Here is a 13179-nt window from a genome sequence, read left to right on the forward strand (position 1 = left end):
CCGAAGGGACTACGCTTTTTCTAAACCTTTTTTCGTTTAACTAGCTCTGAAAACGATGTAGACCTAAGAAATCCTCGAAAAGATTTAGAAAACTCTACAAAACGAATGCATTTGAAAGCTCTGGAAAAATTAGAAAATCATGAAAAGTGTTTTAAATGCTTTCCAGATCCTTTAACTGCATTTTAATGCAATAAAAATGTCTCAGAATTCCCAGGGTACTCCCATCGCGTTCTCAGAACATTTTAGGCTCTTTCTAAAGCTTTGTAAAGCACAACCAATGCATTTTTGGCAACTTTCTCAAATTTATAGCACCGACTTGAAAATTTTTGGTCACTCTTTATATACCTCTTTCGTAAGCCCAGAAAATGGTCTAGCAGGATTATGTGCAAAGGCGATAAAATGGCCTGGAAATGCGCGGAAACCGTTGCATGGACGATATGATTTAATTGCTCTGGATAACTGTCGATTATTTTTGAAATGCAGCTTGTAATCGTATTTGACAGACCTACTGGATCACACAACACTCTACAAAAGGGAAAAAGGAAAGAACTTTTAGAGATTCAGGGAATTTCATAGGGAGTTCTAGAAAGGCACCTTCAAGGTGTTTCAAAGAGTCATTCCAAGGAGGCTACTAGAAACAGAGAGGATCTGGTTTACGATAGGAGGGTGGGCAGGGCATACCTAGACCTCAAATTCGGGCCTTTTGTACTACCATTGAATTTAGTTATAAATTCAATGGTACTACCTTAGTTATGTGTTGTGTTTCGGTGTTTTGGAGAGTTATTAAGTTGTTTACAGTTGCAACTGTCAATGTAAAAGCCGGCTCTGGACCATAAAACACCTGTTTTGAGACCAGTCGGGATGACTCCTCGCCTTTCTCATTATCTTCCGTTCCATTATGCCCTGTGACCCATGCGATCTGAAGGGTGTTTCTGTACTGGGAAACGAACCTAGAGGTAATTTTACAGTGACCATGTGCCTGCTGTCACTGGACATTCTCAATACCTCTGGTATTCAATAGCCCCTTATTTTTTCAGACGCAAGGATGCCAAAGTGACTTGCTCTCTCACATGGAGAACTCTCAAATTGAAAGTCTTTTTGCTCGGATTAATAGACAAGGAATGTTCCCTACGTCATTCTTCGAAAACACTCCTTGTCCGCATCAACCCGACAAAAATGGAGGTGACATAATTAACGCTGACGATCTACAACAGTCGCACATTCTATTTGGTGTTCACTAAAATGGACGGTTCAACCCCTTTCACATGATATTATGTGTTACACGTACGGTTACATAGCATTATCTACCCCAAATAGGACAGTTTCCCAAATGCGCCAAATTTTTAGCGAAGGTTGACGTAATTTAACCTCATTTTCATGTAGCTATTACATTTCATTCAACATTCAATTAAAATCTGATAATTCTAGAACTCTAAAAAAAATATATTCGAATACAAAGAACAATTTCAGAATTCTAAGAAAATATCTTCGGAGGAATAGATCTCAAAATTCTTAGATTTTTCCAACAGTTCCGGAACTGAATCATTCGCATCTCTACAACAGTCTGAAAAGGGCTTAAAAAAAATTTTGAAAGCGTACTGAAACTGGTCACAAGTGCATGAAAATCGGCTTTGAGACGTTCTGGAGTCCTCTGAACTTCAATAAAATCGCGATAAAGCATTCTCAAAGTCTCTGAAAGTTTTGAAATACTTTCTAATTTTCTGAAACACCCTAAATCGTTTTAAAAAACTCTGAACATTTCTACAACCCTTAACCCTCGGAAACCCTTTAAAGTCTTCCGAAATTCTCATGACTCTCAAAACTTATGAAACCACCTGAAAGTTCTGCTCTATGTAAAACTACTTCCATACTCCTGAAAACTGTCTGAAATGCTTTGGAACATTCTGAAACTAAGAAGAGATATATTGTTCTCTTGTTTCTTTTAAAAAATTTTCTTGCACTCTTGAGATATGGCCCTCGTTGTTGGCAAATGCGTTAAAGTGCCTGGTGCTATAAATCAAATACAATAATTTCGTTTTCTTTGATAAATTATTTACTTTAACTTTATAACATAACTTTACAATAAATTTATAATTTTATTATAGGTAACTATACGTACATAATCATAGCCTGGTTTGTCATTTAAATAAAATCTGTATTTATATGTGAGTATTTAAAATGAACACATGCCATATAATTTCAGGTGTGATATTTTGAGAAAGGTGATCCTTTAGGCACAAATCTTTTTAATATAAATTAAACTTAGACGCCACCTTATGAAATAATTCCACCATCCAATGGATATCACCAAATTTTTGCAAATAGACTGGCAATAAAGTAGGTTTGGAGATTCGTTAAATATTTCAAGTGAGAATTTGCCTAGAAAACATGAACAATTTTAAAATCCGATTTTATTAGGAGGCTGCTTATTTAATTCCCTCTGTATTTGAATCAGCGATTTACCTTTTGTCTCAGGCACCACAAAGAAGACAAATATGGCCCCCAGTAAGCAAATCCCGGCAAAAATGTAAAAGGTGACGTCGCCACCTAAATTCGCCGACATATCGCCGTAAAATTTCGTGATAATAAACGCTATAAGCCAGTTAAACGTAGCAGCACCCGCAATTGCTACGCCTTTTATTTCTGGCGGAAATAATTCCGCTGTAACCACCCATGGAACTGGTCCAAGACCTAAAGCGTATACAATTATATAGAGGCACAGGCCGAGGACAGGGAGGAAGCCGAACTTTTCGATTGTTTCCTCGTCGACTAGATTTCTGTGTTTTATCGAGAAGAAGGCGCCTAAGATTATCAGGCCGATGGCCATAAAGAATGACGATACCATGAGAAGAATTCGGCGACCCAATTTGTCAACAACGCTAGAAGACGCTAACGTTGCGACAATTTGGATGGCACCGACAATCATCGTCGCTTCTTTCGGATCTAAATTAGAACCAGAATCTTTAAAAATGTTGCTGGTGTAGAAAATGACGGCAAGTGAACCGCCGGCTTGTCGAAGGAACATGAGGCTGAAACTCACAACTGCTGCTACTTTGGTGCTGCGCTTCGTCAGGGAGGCCCACGTTGTGACATTGTTATCGCGTGCGTCCAAAGTGGCTTTAAACTGACGTATTTCGCAAGTTGCGTCGTACTCACGTCCACGCAACCATTTAAAACTGTCTTCCGCTCCACAATAGTCCTCTCGCTTGAGTCTGTACAATGGTGTCTCTGGTTGGAAGGCAAAAGCAACACAGAAAATGACCGGAAGCAAAGCGACTACGATTGTAAAAACCCTTACACTAACCGCGTACCCCAAAATGTAAGACAGCATAACCCCGAACGTAACGAATAATTGAAAAAAGCTTCCCAAAGTGCCTCGGATCTCCTTCTCCGCTATCTCAGTGGTGTACAATGGAGCTGCTATACAAAAAGCCTCACCCGCCATACCAACCAGAAATCTGCCTATCAAGACCATCGCAAGGTTCCTAGCGAATATTATAAGCAGCCATCCAAGTAGAAAAGGCGCGGTAAGCAATAAAGTCGCAAACTTTCTTCCCACAACGTCGCAGAGTATCCCAATCGGAAAACACACGACCATTCCGCCCAAATTACAAATGGAACCGACCCATCCCATGTCGACCGCATCCATCACTATACCGTTCAGCTCACCACTTTGCAGCTCTTGCGAAATATTACCCGTCCACCCAAAGACAGTACCTGTACCCATCGCTCCCAAAGAAACTGAAATTGGAGAGTTAATGGAATGGGGATGGTTAAATTTTGGACTCACCTGCAATACTGGCTAGATACTGTGGATACTTTTTTGAGTTATTTGGAGACATTTTGGAAGTTTGCATCCGTTGCCCGCAAACTCTGTTTATTGCAAAATAATAAAATCTACAAATAAATGGGTTGTGTTACATTAAGTTGAGATTGTTTTATTTATACTAAATCCTGTGCTTTTCGGATAATAGTTTTATCAAATTTAGACCTATGAATTTATGAAGAGGGAGAATCCAAATATTTGTTTTTTCCACGATCTACAATCCACGGGTTTCAATCAATTGTTTCTCAATTCCCCCTCTTCGTGGATGACATTTTCACACAATCTAGACGAGACGCTGCTGTTAATTAGATGGAATAAAATATAGTTAAATTCACACAAAATCAATGGCGGTGTTGGTATTAGTAGAATTACCATTAATTTTTTATTCAATTATTGCACACTCAAAGGGAGTTTTGTTAACATTTTGTAAAACAAAAAAGATACGAGAATATTTTATCCCTAAAGAAACAGATTTGTTGTAGATACGAGAAGGGGAGGTATTCTGGTAGATCTGATTCTTAATTTTTATCATCACGGAATGACGAAAATAAATCTTGATCAATTTTTGCTTTTGTGGAAATCTGTAATTTTTCGAGCTGTTATTAATATCATAAGAAATAATTGATAACTTTTAACCTTGTTTTTTTAGAATCTTATTAATGTTTTCCAAGCGCCAAGCCCTTATTTATTTGGTTCACCGCATGGATACAGGTAGAACATAATTGTAATCCTGCAATGACAAAAAACTGAAATGTATCAATTTCAGGAGGTAATCAATTTGGATGATTTATTTTTCCTGGATAACTAGGAACATAAGAAGACCTTCCTTGTCACCTGGAACGTGATGGTAATCTTGCATGTTTTCCAAGGGGCAAATTCACCGCAATTTCAGAACGCTGGTTCTTATATGAAAGGTATCGCCTAATAAAAGTAGCTCGAAATGGAACAGTGCTCAATGGGAGAAATGGTGTAAAGGAGGATGTACTTGTAGGAAGAACGGCAACCATTTACTAAGTACAACACTGAAATATTGACGAGACGATTGGCCGTGAAGAGAAGTAAAAGGGTAGCGTTCTTCAGAAGATCGAGAAACCTATAAGAAACATTTAAATGTTTATTATTGGCATTTTTTGTTATTTGATTTTGTAAGCACATTAAAGTAATTTTATTTATAATTGGATACTCCTGTATTTAAGACTCCGCATTTCCTTGAAAACAGCATAAATATAGTTGAGAACATTGCTTGTGTAGAGCATATTATAGTGTTTTTAGTCCACTTTCACTTTCAAAAATAAAAAGTGCACTTTTGCGCTCTTGATATGTCTGTCTGAGTCTCAAAAGCTCCGGAACTACACCACTTACAGTTACAGACTCGGTATTGCTATCATTCGCTCAGAAATTAAAAATTATTTCATGTTTGTATTCTGGCATAAAAGGTCCATGAGGGCTATTAAAATCGAAAAAACAAATTTGAAAGTGCACTCTTCGCCTGTTGCCCACAAGCGGCTTAACGATTTTTTATTATTTACAGTGTTAATTATTTCAAGAGTAGCGTAGGGATAGTCCTCTATTTAACTGATGATTGATAAACAAATCAACAAATTTTTGGTTTTTGTAAACTTATATTATACTAATTAACGAATGACTTTGTAATATCTAGCAAGTGACTGAGAGGGCAGTTTATAAAAAATATCAACTTGGGTCAGTCAGTTACATGGACCTAGATTCATAAGAAAAGTAACCTCAACTTCAGGAGTGTTCCGAAGTAGGAAGTTGTTTAAAAACATCAGCCACCTAGGGCTATCTAATAAAAGTAACCGCAACTTTGGGGTAGGGCACTTCCGGCACCGGAAGTGTCAGGTGACTCAAATTTTTACACTACACGCTCCTATGTTTTCTGTCCAACAGAAACGCAATCCATAATTTCAAACAGTTCCAAGATTGGGCTACTAGTTCAAAAGTTACAGCCCTTCGAATTTTTTTTCGAAATTGGTTTCTAGTCTATAACTTTCGATTGAGAAGTCTGATCGAAAAAGTACGAATTGATTTGGATTCTATGCACCCAAATTAATATGAAAAAGTGTTTTCCCGAGAAATTTTGGTGTAGTCGATTTTTGGTAAAAAAGGAAGGTTATACACTGCCTTTTTTGAGCCCCGAAAAAAAAATTGTCTCAGATCGACCCGGGAAAAAAAATTTCTTATAGAATGTGGCCTGTAGAATCCATAATTTCAAACAGTTCCAAGATTGGGCTACTAGTTCAAAAGTTACAGCCCTTTGAATTTTTTTTCTATCTATTAAAAGTAACCTCAACTTTGGGGTAGGGCACTTCTGGCACCGGAAGTGCCAGGTGACTCAAATTTTTACACTACACGCTCCTATGTTTCCTGTCTAACAGAAATGCAAGTCGAGATTTCAATAAATAAGGGAGCGTATTTTTTGTGATGGCGAATGTTGGTCCATTTTTATGCCCTTAAGGGCCCACAATTATGGATTCCACGCACCTGATTTTTTATTCAATTCCAAAAATTTCCATTTTCCCTAAATATAAGAACTGAAAGTTAGAAAATTTTCTCAGAATCGCGTTAAAAATAACATCCTACAGTAAATCGGGTACACAGATTTCGAAATTGCAATGCAAAAACTCGCTGACAAAAACAACAAAAACTAATAGATCAAGAGATAACGACAAATTTTGTGCAATTATTAGTAAACGTCTGTCACCGAAATTTTCTCTTTACGTATACTATCAAAACTAGCGTGTAAATGTGTATCATAGGTTTTTTGAGCAATCCAATCCATTTTTATGTAATTTTTAGTACACTTTCACTCAAAAAATAAAAAGTGCACTTTTTTACGTCGTCTTTACATAGTCTTTAATTAAAGTAATTAACATAATTTTGTTAGGGCGCCAGAGGGTTGCCAGAATTATTGAAAAACACTGAATTTATATGTTTACCTTGTGGAAGACTGGTAGTACTTTTGGAAAATTTATTATGATAGAAAATCTAATAGAAACCGAAAATCATAACAGATAGGTGCATTTAGGGAATGGAATAATTGATCGATGTAGAATATTTTCGACATTTGAAAGTGCAAAAAGAAATAAAGCATGTTCTATTTGAAAAAATTAACTTTCAAAATTGGCAGCTAGTTTCATTCTGGCTTCTGCTATAAACTAAAGTCAGGACTAAAGTTTTGTATTATACACGATGTCGACGATGTTTATTAGAGGAACACAATTAAACTGTATACGAAAAATTTTCACAATAATTGTTAGTTATGCACATTCAGAGACGTACCTATCTAGTTAGCTACTCGTATATCTGGCTTGAGATGAACCAATAATCTGGTAAGGTTATAAAACTCGCATTGAGAATAGTCAGATTTCGTACAATTTTATTAAAATTTTCAAACAAATTATTTTTATCGTGAAAATCTTCTCAACTTTCGGTCAGAATTGAACGTAAAATGTTTATTACTAATTAGCCTATATCAACAATAAAGTATGAGGGAGTATGCAGATGCACATAGTGAGTGAATGCATGTTCGAGTGATTTATGTTGGGATGGCACAATACCTTGGTTCATGGTTAGCACAAACATAATCACTTAAAAAATTCCTTTCGTATATAAAGTAAAAAATAATGTGAAAATACACTACTTATTTGACTACAAATCACAATTGGAATTTTCAAAGATTACAGCCCTCTTTGAACTAGGTGCAAGGTTATAACTTATTTTTTATCTTGAAAGCCGCAATTGTCTATTCCCCCAAGTGTCTCTTTGTTCAATTCTCTTTGAATTTGAGCTAATGTCTTATCCTTCGTCTCTGGCACGACAAAGAAGACAAATACTATACCAATCAGGCATATTCCCGCAAATATGTAGAACGTGACGTCCCCCCCTAGACTCGCCGACATGTCACCGTAAAACTTGGTAATGAGAAAAGCCATAAGCCAATTTAACGTGCCAGCTATCGAGCTTGCGACGCTTTTAATTTCGGATGGAAATAATTCGGATGCGATCATCCACGGAATTGGCCCGAATCCTAAGGAGAACGCGATTATAAAGACGCACAATCCGACGATTGGAAGAAGACCGAGGGTCTCTAGCGTTTCGGCGTCGGCCAAGCCTCGGAGTTTCAAAGAGAAGAACGCGCCTAAAATTAAAAGACCGACAGCCATGAAAAGTGACGATGTTAGAAGAAGAATTCGACGACCCAGTTTGTCGATGACGAGTGAGGAGATGAAGGTGGCGATTATTTGAATGGCGCCCACAATCATCGTGGCTTCTTTTGGATCCAGACTGGAGCCGGAATCCGTAAAGATATCGCTGGTGTAAAAAATCACGGCGTTAACACCACCAGCCTGCTGAAAGAACATGAGACTGAAACTGACAATTGCGGCGATCTTAGTGCTCCGTTTCTTGAGCGAATCGCTTATCTTCACGTTGTTGTTTTTCAATTCGTCTAAGACGGCGTTAAGTTCTTGTATTTCGTGTGAGGGGTCGTAGTTGCTTCCGCGCAGGCGTTTCAGACTGTACCTGGCCTCCTTTTCGTCTTTCTGCTTGAGTCTGTATATTGGTGTTTCGGGTTGGAAGGCGAATGAAACGCAAAAAATGATGGGAATTGCAGTCATTACAATTGTGAAGACTTTGACGCTCACTGCGTAGCCCAAAATGTAAGACAGCATAATTCCGCACGTGACGAATAGCTGGAAGAAGCTTCCCAAAGTGCCTCGAATTTCTTTCTCGGCTATTTCGCTTGTATACAAGGGAGCGGCTACGCAAAAGGCTCCCCCTGCCATACCAACAATAAATCTTCCAGCCAAGATCATGGCTAAGTTTTGTGCGAATAGAATAAGTATCCATCCGAGTAGAAAAGGTGCCGTAAGTAGTAAGGTTGCATTCTTTCTTCCTATGAAGTCGCATATAATCCCTATGGGAAAACACACCAGCAGTCCTCCCAAGTTTGATATGGAGCCAACCCAACCTACATCGGCTTCGTCTATAGTTATGTCGTTTAACGCGCCCAGCTCCAGTTCTTTTGAAATGTTTCCCGTCCAACCCAAAACGGTACCTGCAGCCATCGCTCCCATGCAAACTAAAATCAAAGCTTACTGATTTTGGAGCGGTTAAGCTATGGACTCACCTGAGATACCCGCAAGGTACTGTGGAAGCTTCTTCGCTTTGTTCTGCCTCATTTTAATGTAGCTAAAATATGTTATGGATTATTTTCGCTATAATTATTCTTTGCCATTGTAGCACACCATCGTATCGCGAGTTCAAGTGATGCTGTCTTTATCTAATCGAACATTGTCGGTTGGAGATACAGATACATAAATAATACTTTTATGCGACGTTCATCATCCAAATGCTTTTTACATTAGCTAATGTACGTTTTTGCAATAATTTGTGTTGTTTTTAATGGCTTTTTGTAATTGACGTTAATTACGTACTTTAGTAACATTAAAAATATAAGTTTATCTTGAACTCATGCCGTTACCTACACCACGAAATACGTGCAATTTATTTTATTACCGTTTTTCGTATGATTGAATGTAACAATCCAAAAATTAGGTCCATAAACCATTCTGGGAAGGTTCTCCATATGATTCAGTGAATAATAATAATAGACCACTTTTAGAAGAAAACCTTTTGAGATCAAGAATCGGCTTTTCATGTTTTAGTTAAACGTATCTGACAGTTAATTTCCAGGTAGCTTTAACTGAAACGTGAAAAACCGGCCCTTGGAGTTAGAATGTAATTCTTGTGATATGGGTGGTGGAGGTGGAGAATTCAGTTAAAAACATTTTAAAATTCGGATCCCATTCGACGTTATCTGCAACAGACTGAAAATATCATTTTTACCCGTGTAAGGGCGGGAAAGAATACCCCTACTGCAGAGGCACTGCATGTCGTAAGAGGCGACTAATCAACGGCGGCCCAACCGGCGACAGAGCTTGTGTTGGGGCAGATTTTATATGAAAAGTTGCCCCAATTCTGTTGGCCTAGTAGATTCTGACTCATTAGGTTTTTGATGAGCAGAGTATTAGGTAGAGTGTTGAAAATTAGTCTAGATTTGCATAGATTAGGTTGGTATTTCATGATTCTTTTAATAGTTTCGTTTTGTTTAAGTGTCACAAAAATGTCTAAACGCGAGCTATTAGTGTTCCTTTATGGTATTTAATAGCCGAGAAGGTTTAATACCTATATAAGGTTTTTATATCAAAACGAACTATTTGGATAAACAATCAAAAATTACTAAAGCACGTCCATTTAGATATCTAGAGGGAAGTTTAATTGAAATTGTTACTTAGTTTTAGCATTCATCCTTGCACTATCCGCTAGCCAATGGTCGTAGAAAAAAATTTCTTATCAATGTCGAAATATCATAAAATTGTCCACAACTTTGTTTCTATTAATTTAAAAAAAAAAATGCATTGTTTTCCGGCTACGGGCTCTTGAAGGTGACCAATTTCACAAAAACTGACGTTTTCGGTCGAAGTTTTCATCTAGCTCATAGATTCCGAACCTTTTCTGAAGCATCATCGCCCCCTTAAGGAGAAAAAAAATAGCTACCGCCCCCTAGTCGTTTAAGCATAGTTAGGTTTGTACTTTTGATTGACTTTTCGGTAGATACACTGGCACACACTGCTAGTAATATATACTTCTTAAATTACTTCAAAACTAATATCCCCCCATGTTACACATGTTTGGGAATTAAATAGAAATGTCTTCATTACCCCAATTTTGAAGGCGGTGCCATAATGACTTTTCTTAAATGGCAACATGAGTCATTTAAATTTCTTTTTCATTCTGAAATATGCATAACGTCTTTTTTAAAGTCCTTCAAACTGTAAATCAATTTCTCGAACTATTCTAGGAGGAGAGCCTTCATTCTTTAGTTTAGGTCAGATAAACAAATTTAATTTTTTTCGATATTTTCTAAAAAAAATTACATTCGGCCCATGTGGCGCAGTACTGCGGTACTAAGGGTCCCTGGTTCGAATCCACGTTGGGGCATGGACATTTGTAAGTTATATAGCGGGTTGGGTTGGTAGAGCCCTGGCTGAAACACTACCCATTCAGAAATATAGAGCAAAAAAATCTATAGAAAAAGAAAACAAGACCCTTGTTGTCATTAAAAAAATTCAAGATGGCGGACACCCTGAAAATTGTTGTACTGAGGACATTTCTTTTTCATTCCGAAACATGTATAAGAATGTCTCATTGGAAGTCCTCCAAACTTGAAACTAATACCTCGGACCGTTTCAGTAGGAGAGCCATGACCATTCCGCTGTATGTTACTTAATCAACCACCCCCCACTTACTCCAGAGCGCCTCTACTGACCCTCTGGCATTCTCCAGCGCCCACTGGGGAGCGGTTTCGCCCCCGTTGTGAAACTATGCTGTCGCTCATTACTTGTTCACTTTTAACGTACAAGTAGGGAATTAAATTTCCTTCAAGAATTATTGACATGTGCGGTGTTTATACTTTGACAGTTCGACTTTACCCACAACAAAAATGAAATGAAATTAGAGCGAAGATAACGTCCTTTTCAGATGTACGTACAATGCCTCTCCATGAGGATCGTCTACGTCCTCTTCATCTTCTGCTAGGATTGGCGGAGAGTTAAAACAGCTTCCTTTGCAGTTGGTACAAAATATTTTGCACCATTGCCTGTACCAACTGCCAAGGGAGCTGTTTTAACTATCCACCAATCCTAGCAGAAGATGAAGAGGACGTAGACGATCCTCATGAAAAGGAATTGTACGTCTTCTGAAAAGGACATTATCTTCGCTCGCGAAATAAATTAAATAATACGTTGCAAGTGAACAGGTAATGAGCCAAAGGAAAACTTCGACGAAAAACGCGAGTTTTTTTTAAACTATGTGTATGGAATACCCTCCAGCACAGGAAGACTATTTATATGAGTATACGAATGATCTAATGGTATTAATGATTGTAGGGAAAGTATAATTGAATCTTCATTTCACTGTGGGCTTTGAATATAACTCTAATTTTACATTCAAAGTTATGGGGTAGGTATTCCAGACGCCTTCTATTACATTCTCCCTGAAAACCGTCTACCCGACCACTCTTATTACAGTTGTCTGTAAAACGCCATCAAACGTAGCAGCGACTTTGAATGTAGGTAACTAATTTTATATTCAAAGGCAGTGGGGGGTATGGAATAACCCCCAGCATAGCAAGATTATTTATATGAGTATACGATTGGTATCATGGTGATAATGATGACTGTAGGGAAAGGATAATTGAATTTTCATCATCATAATAATTATTGAACTGTTGATCGCTAATCATTCTCAAAATGGTCTAGTCCACCCTTACTACATGACACTGAAATGCGTCACACTTACAAAATGTATATGTCCAAATTCTATTGACAAATTTTAAGGGTTGATGTGCGTACATTTAGAATCAATTACAAGAATTTTAATGCTTTGTCGTAAATCGCCCCAAACTTGACCTCACCCACCCTTGCTACATAATACCAAAATGTAGGAAACTTCGACTATTTTAAGTAACTCGCTAATCAAAAGCAAAGTGGGGGGGGGGGTTCATAATACAATTTAAATGTGGTAGTAGCGAGGATGAATGCTAAAACTAAGGTAAAACTTAACTTTCCATTTAAATTTCGCCTAGCTTATTCTAAATGGGGAGTTTTTGCATTTTTTTTAATGAAAATTACAATTTCGATTCCGTGTTAAAATGAAAACCGTATGTATGTTGCTTCGGGTGCTAAATAAGGATCTGATTTCTTAATTGAATTAGAAAAATCACAATCTTAGATTCGTAACTCGTGAGACATCAAATGTTCTCCCAGTAAATAGGTTTAGTGCGTCGGATAAAATGGGAGTCCAAGATGTACGCCTCGGTTCTTTCAAAAAGGTGGACAAGGTCAGCAATAGTTATGTAGGTAATACTTTTGTTGGGTTTGCCTTTAGAAATAAGGTAGTCAAAACAGTATAGTAATAATAATATACCTACTTTTTGAAGGTTTTTTGTTTGTAATGTTCAAAAATTACCTACTAATAAAACAATGGAAACTTTCCTCAAGTACAGTCGATCAGATTTGCATTATTAGCGTATTTTGAAGTTCCCAACCAACAATTTTTCTTTAAGTCCAACTGACAAGAAATGCTTGCCCCCACTAATAATTGATCGCAAATGCTACATGGTGCACATAAATGAGAAAGAACGTATATCAAAGTAAAAATTATTTTTCAGAATACTCACCTGTCTTTAATTCGGCTATTAAGCGATAAACTACAAAAGAAACCTTCACACAATTGTACTTGGTACTTATAGTTATGGTGATAAAGTATCT

At 37.4% G+C, this 13179-nt stretch overlaps 3 protein-coding genes across 9 annotated transcripts in view; 1 reads left to right on the plus strand and 2 right to left on the minus strand.

Moving 5' to 3' along the window:
• The window catches only part of LOC116175025 (protein pangolin, isoforms A/H/I/S), a 308557-nt gene that overhangs the window by 154381 nt on the left and 140997 nt on the right, over positions 1–13179 (plus strand). The gene's annotated exons all lie outside the window — the stretch shown is intronic.
• On the minus strand, positions 1742–5842 carry LOC116175031 (facilitated trehalose transporter Tret1-like). Its single transcript, XM_031493085.1, has 2 exons — positions 3791–5842; positions 1742–3741 (listed from the first exon to the last, which is right to left on the minus strand). Exons 1-2 carry the CDS (start codon positions 3855–3857, stop codon positions 2399–2401), a joined length of 1410 nt encoding a protein of 469 aa, XP_031348945.1. The 5' UTR covers positions 3858–5842; the 3' UTR covers positions 1742–2398.
• Positions 7197–13160, minus strand: LOC116175030 (facilitated trehalose transporter Tret1-like). Of its 2 annotated transcripts, none has more exons than XM_031493084.1 (3): positions 13089–13160; positions 8976–9037; positions 7197–8927 (listed from the first exon to the last, which is right to left on the minus strand). In XM_031493084.1, the coding sequence occupies exons 2-3, from the start codon at positions 9025–9027 to the stop codon at positions 7561–7563; spliced, it is 1419 nt and encodes a 472-aa protein (XP_031348944.1). In that variant the 5' UTR covers positions 9028–9037; positions 13089–13160; the 3' UTR covers positions 7197–7560. The 2 variants fall into 2 exon arrangements, with proteins under 2 accessions (XP_031348944.1, XP_031348943.1); XM_031493083.1 differs by lacking the exon at positions 13089–13160 and adding an exon at positions 9094–9204.

The sequence above is a fragment of the Photinus pyralis genome, unplaced genomic scaffold (genome assembly GCF_008802855.1).
Source record: "Photinus pyralis isolate 1611_PpyrPB1 unplaced genomic scaffold, Ppyr1.3 Ppyr1.4_LG6, whole genome shotgun sequence".
In the NCBI taxonomy this organism is placed as follows: Eukaryota; Metazoa; Arthropoda; class Insecta; order Coleoptera; family Lampyridae; genus Photinus; species Photinus pyralis.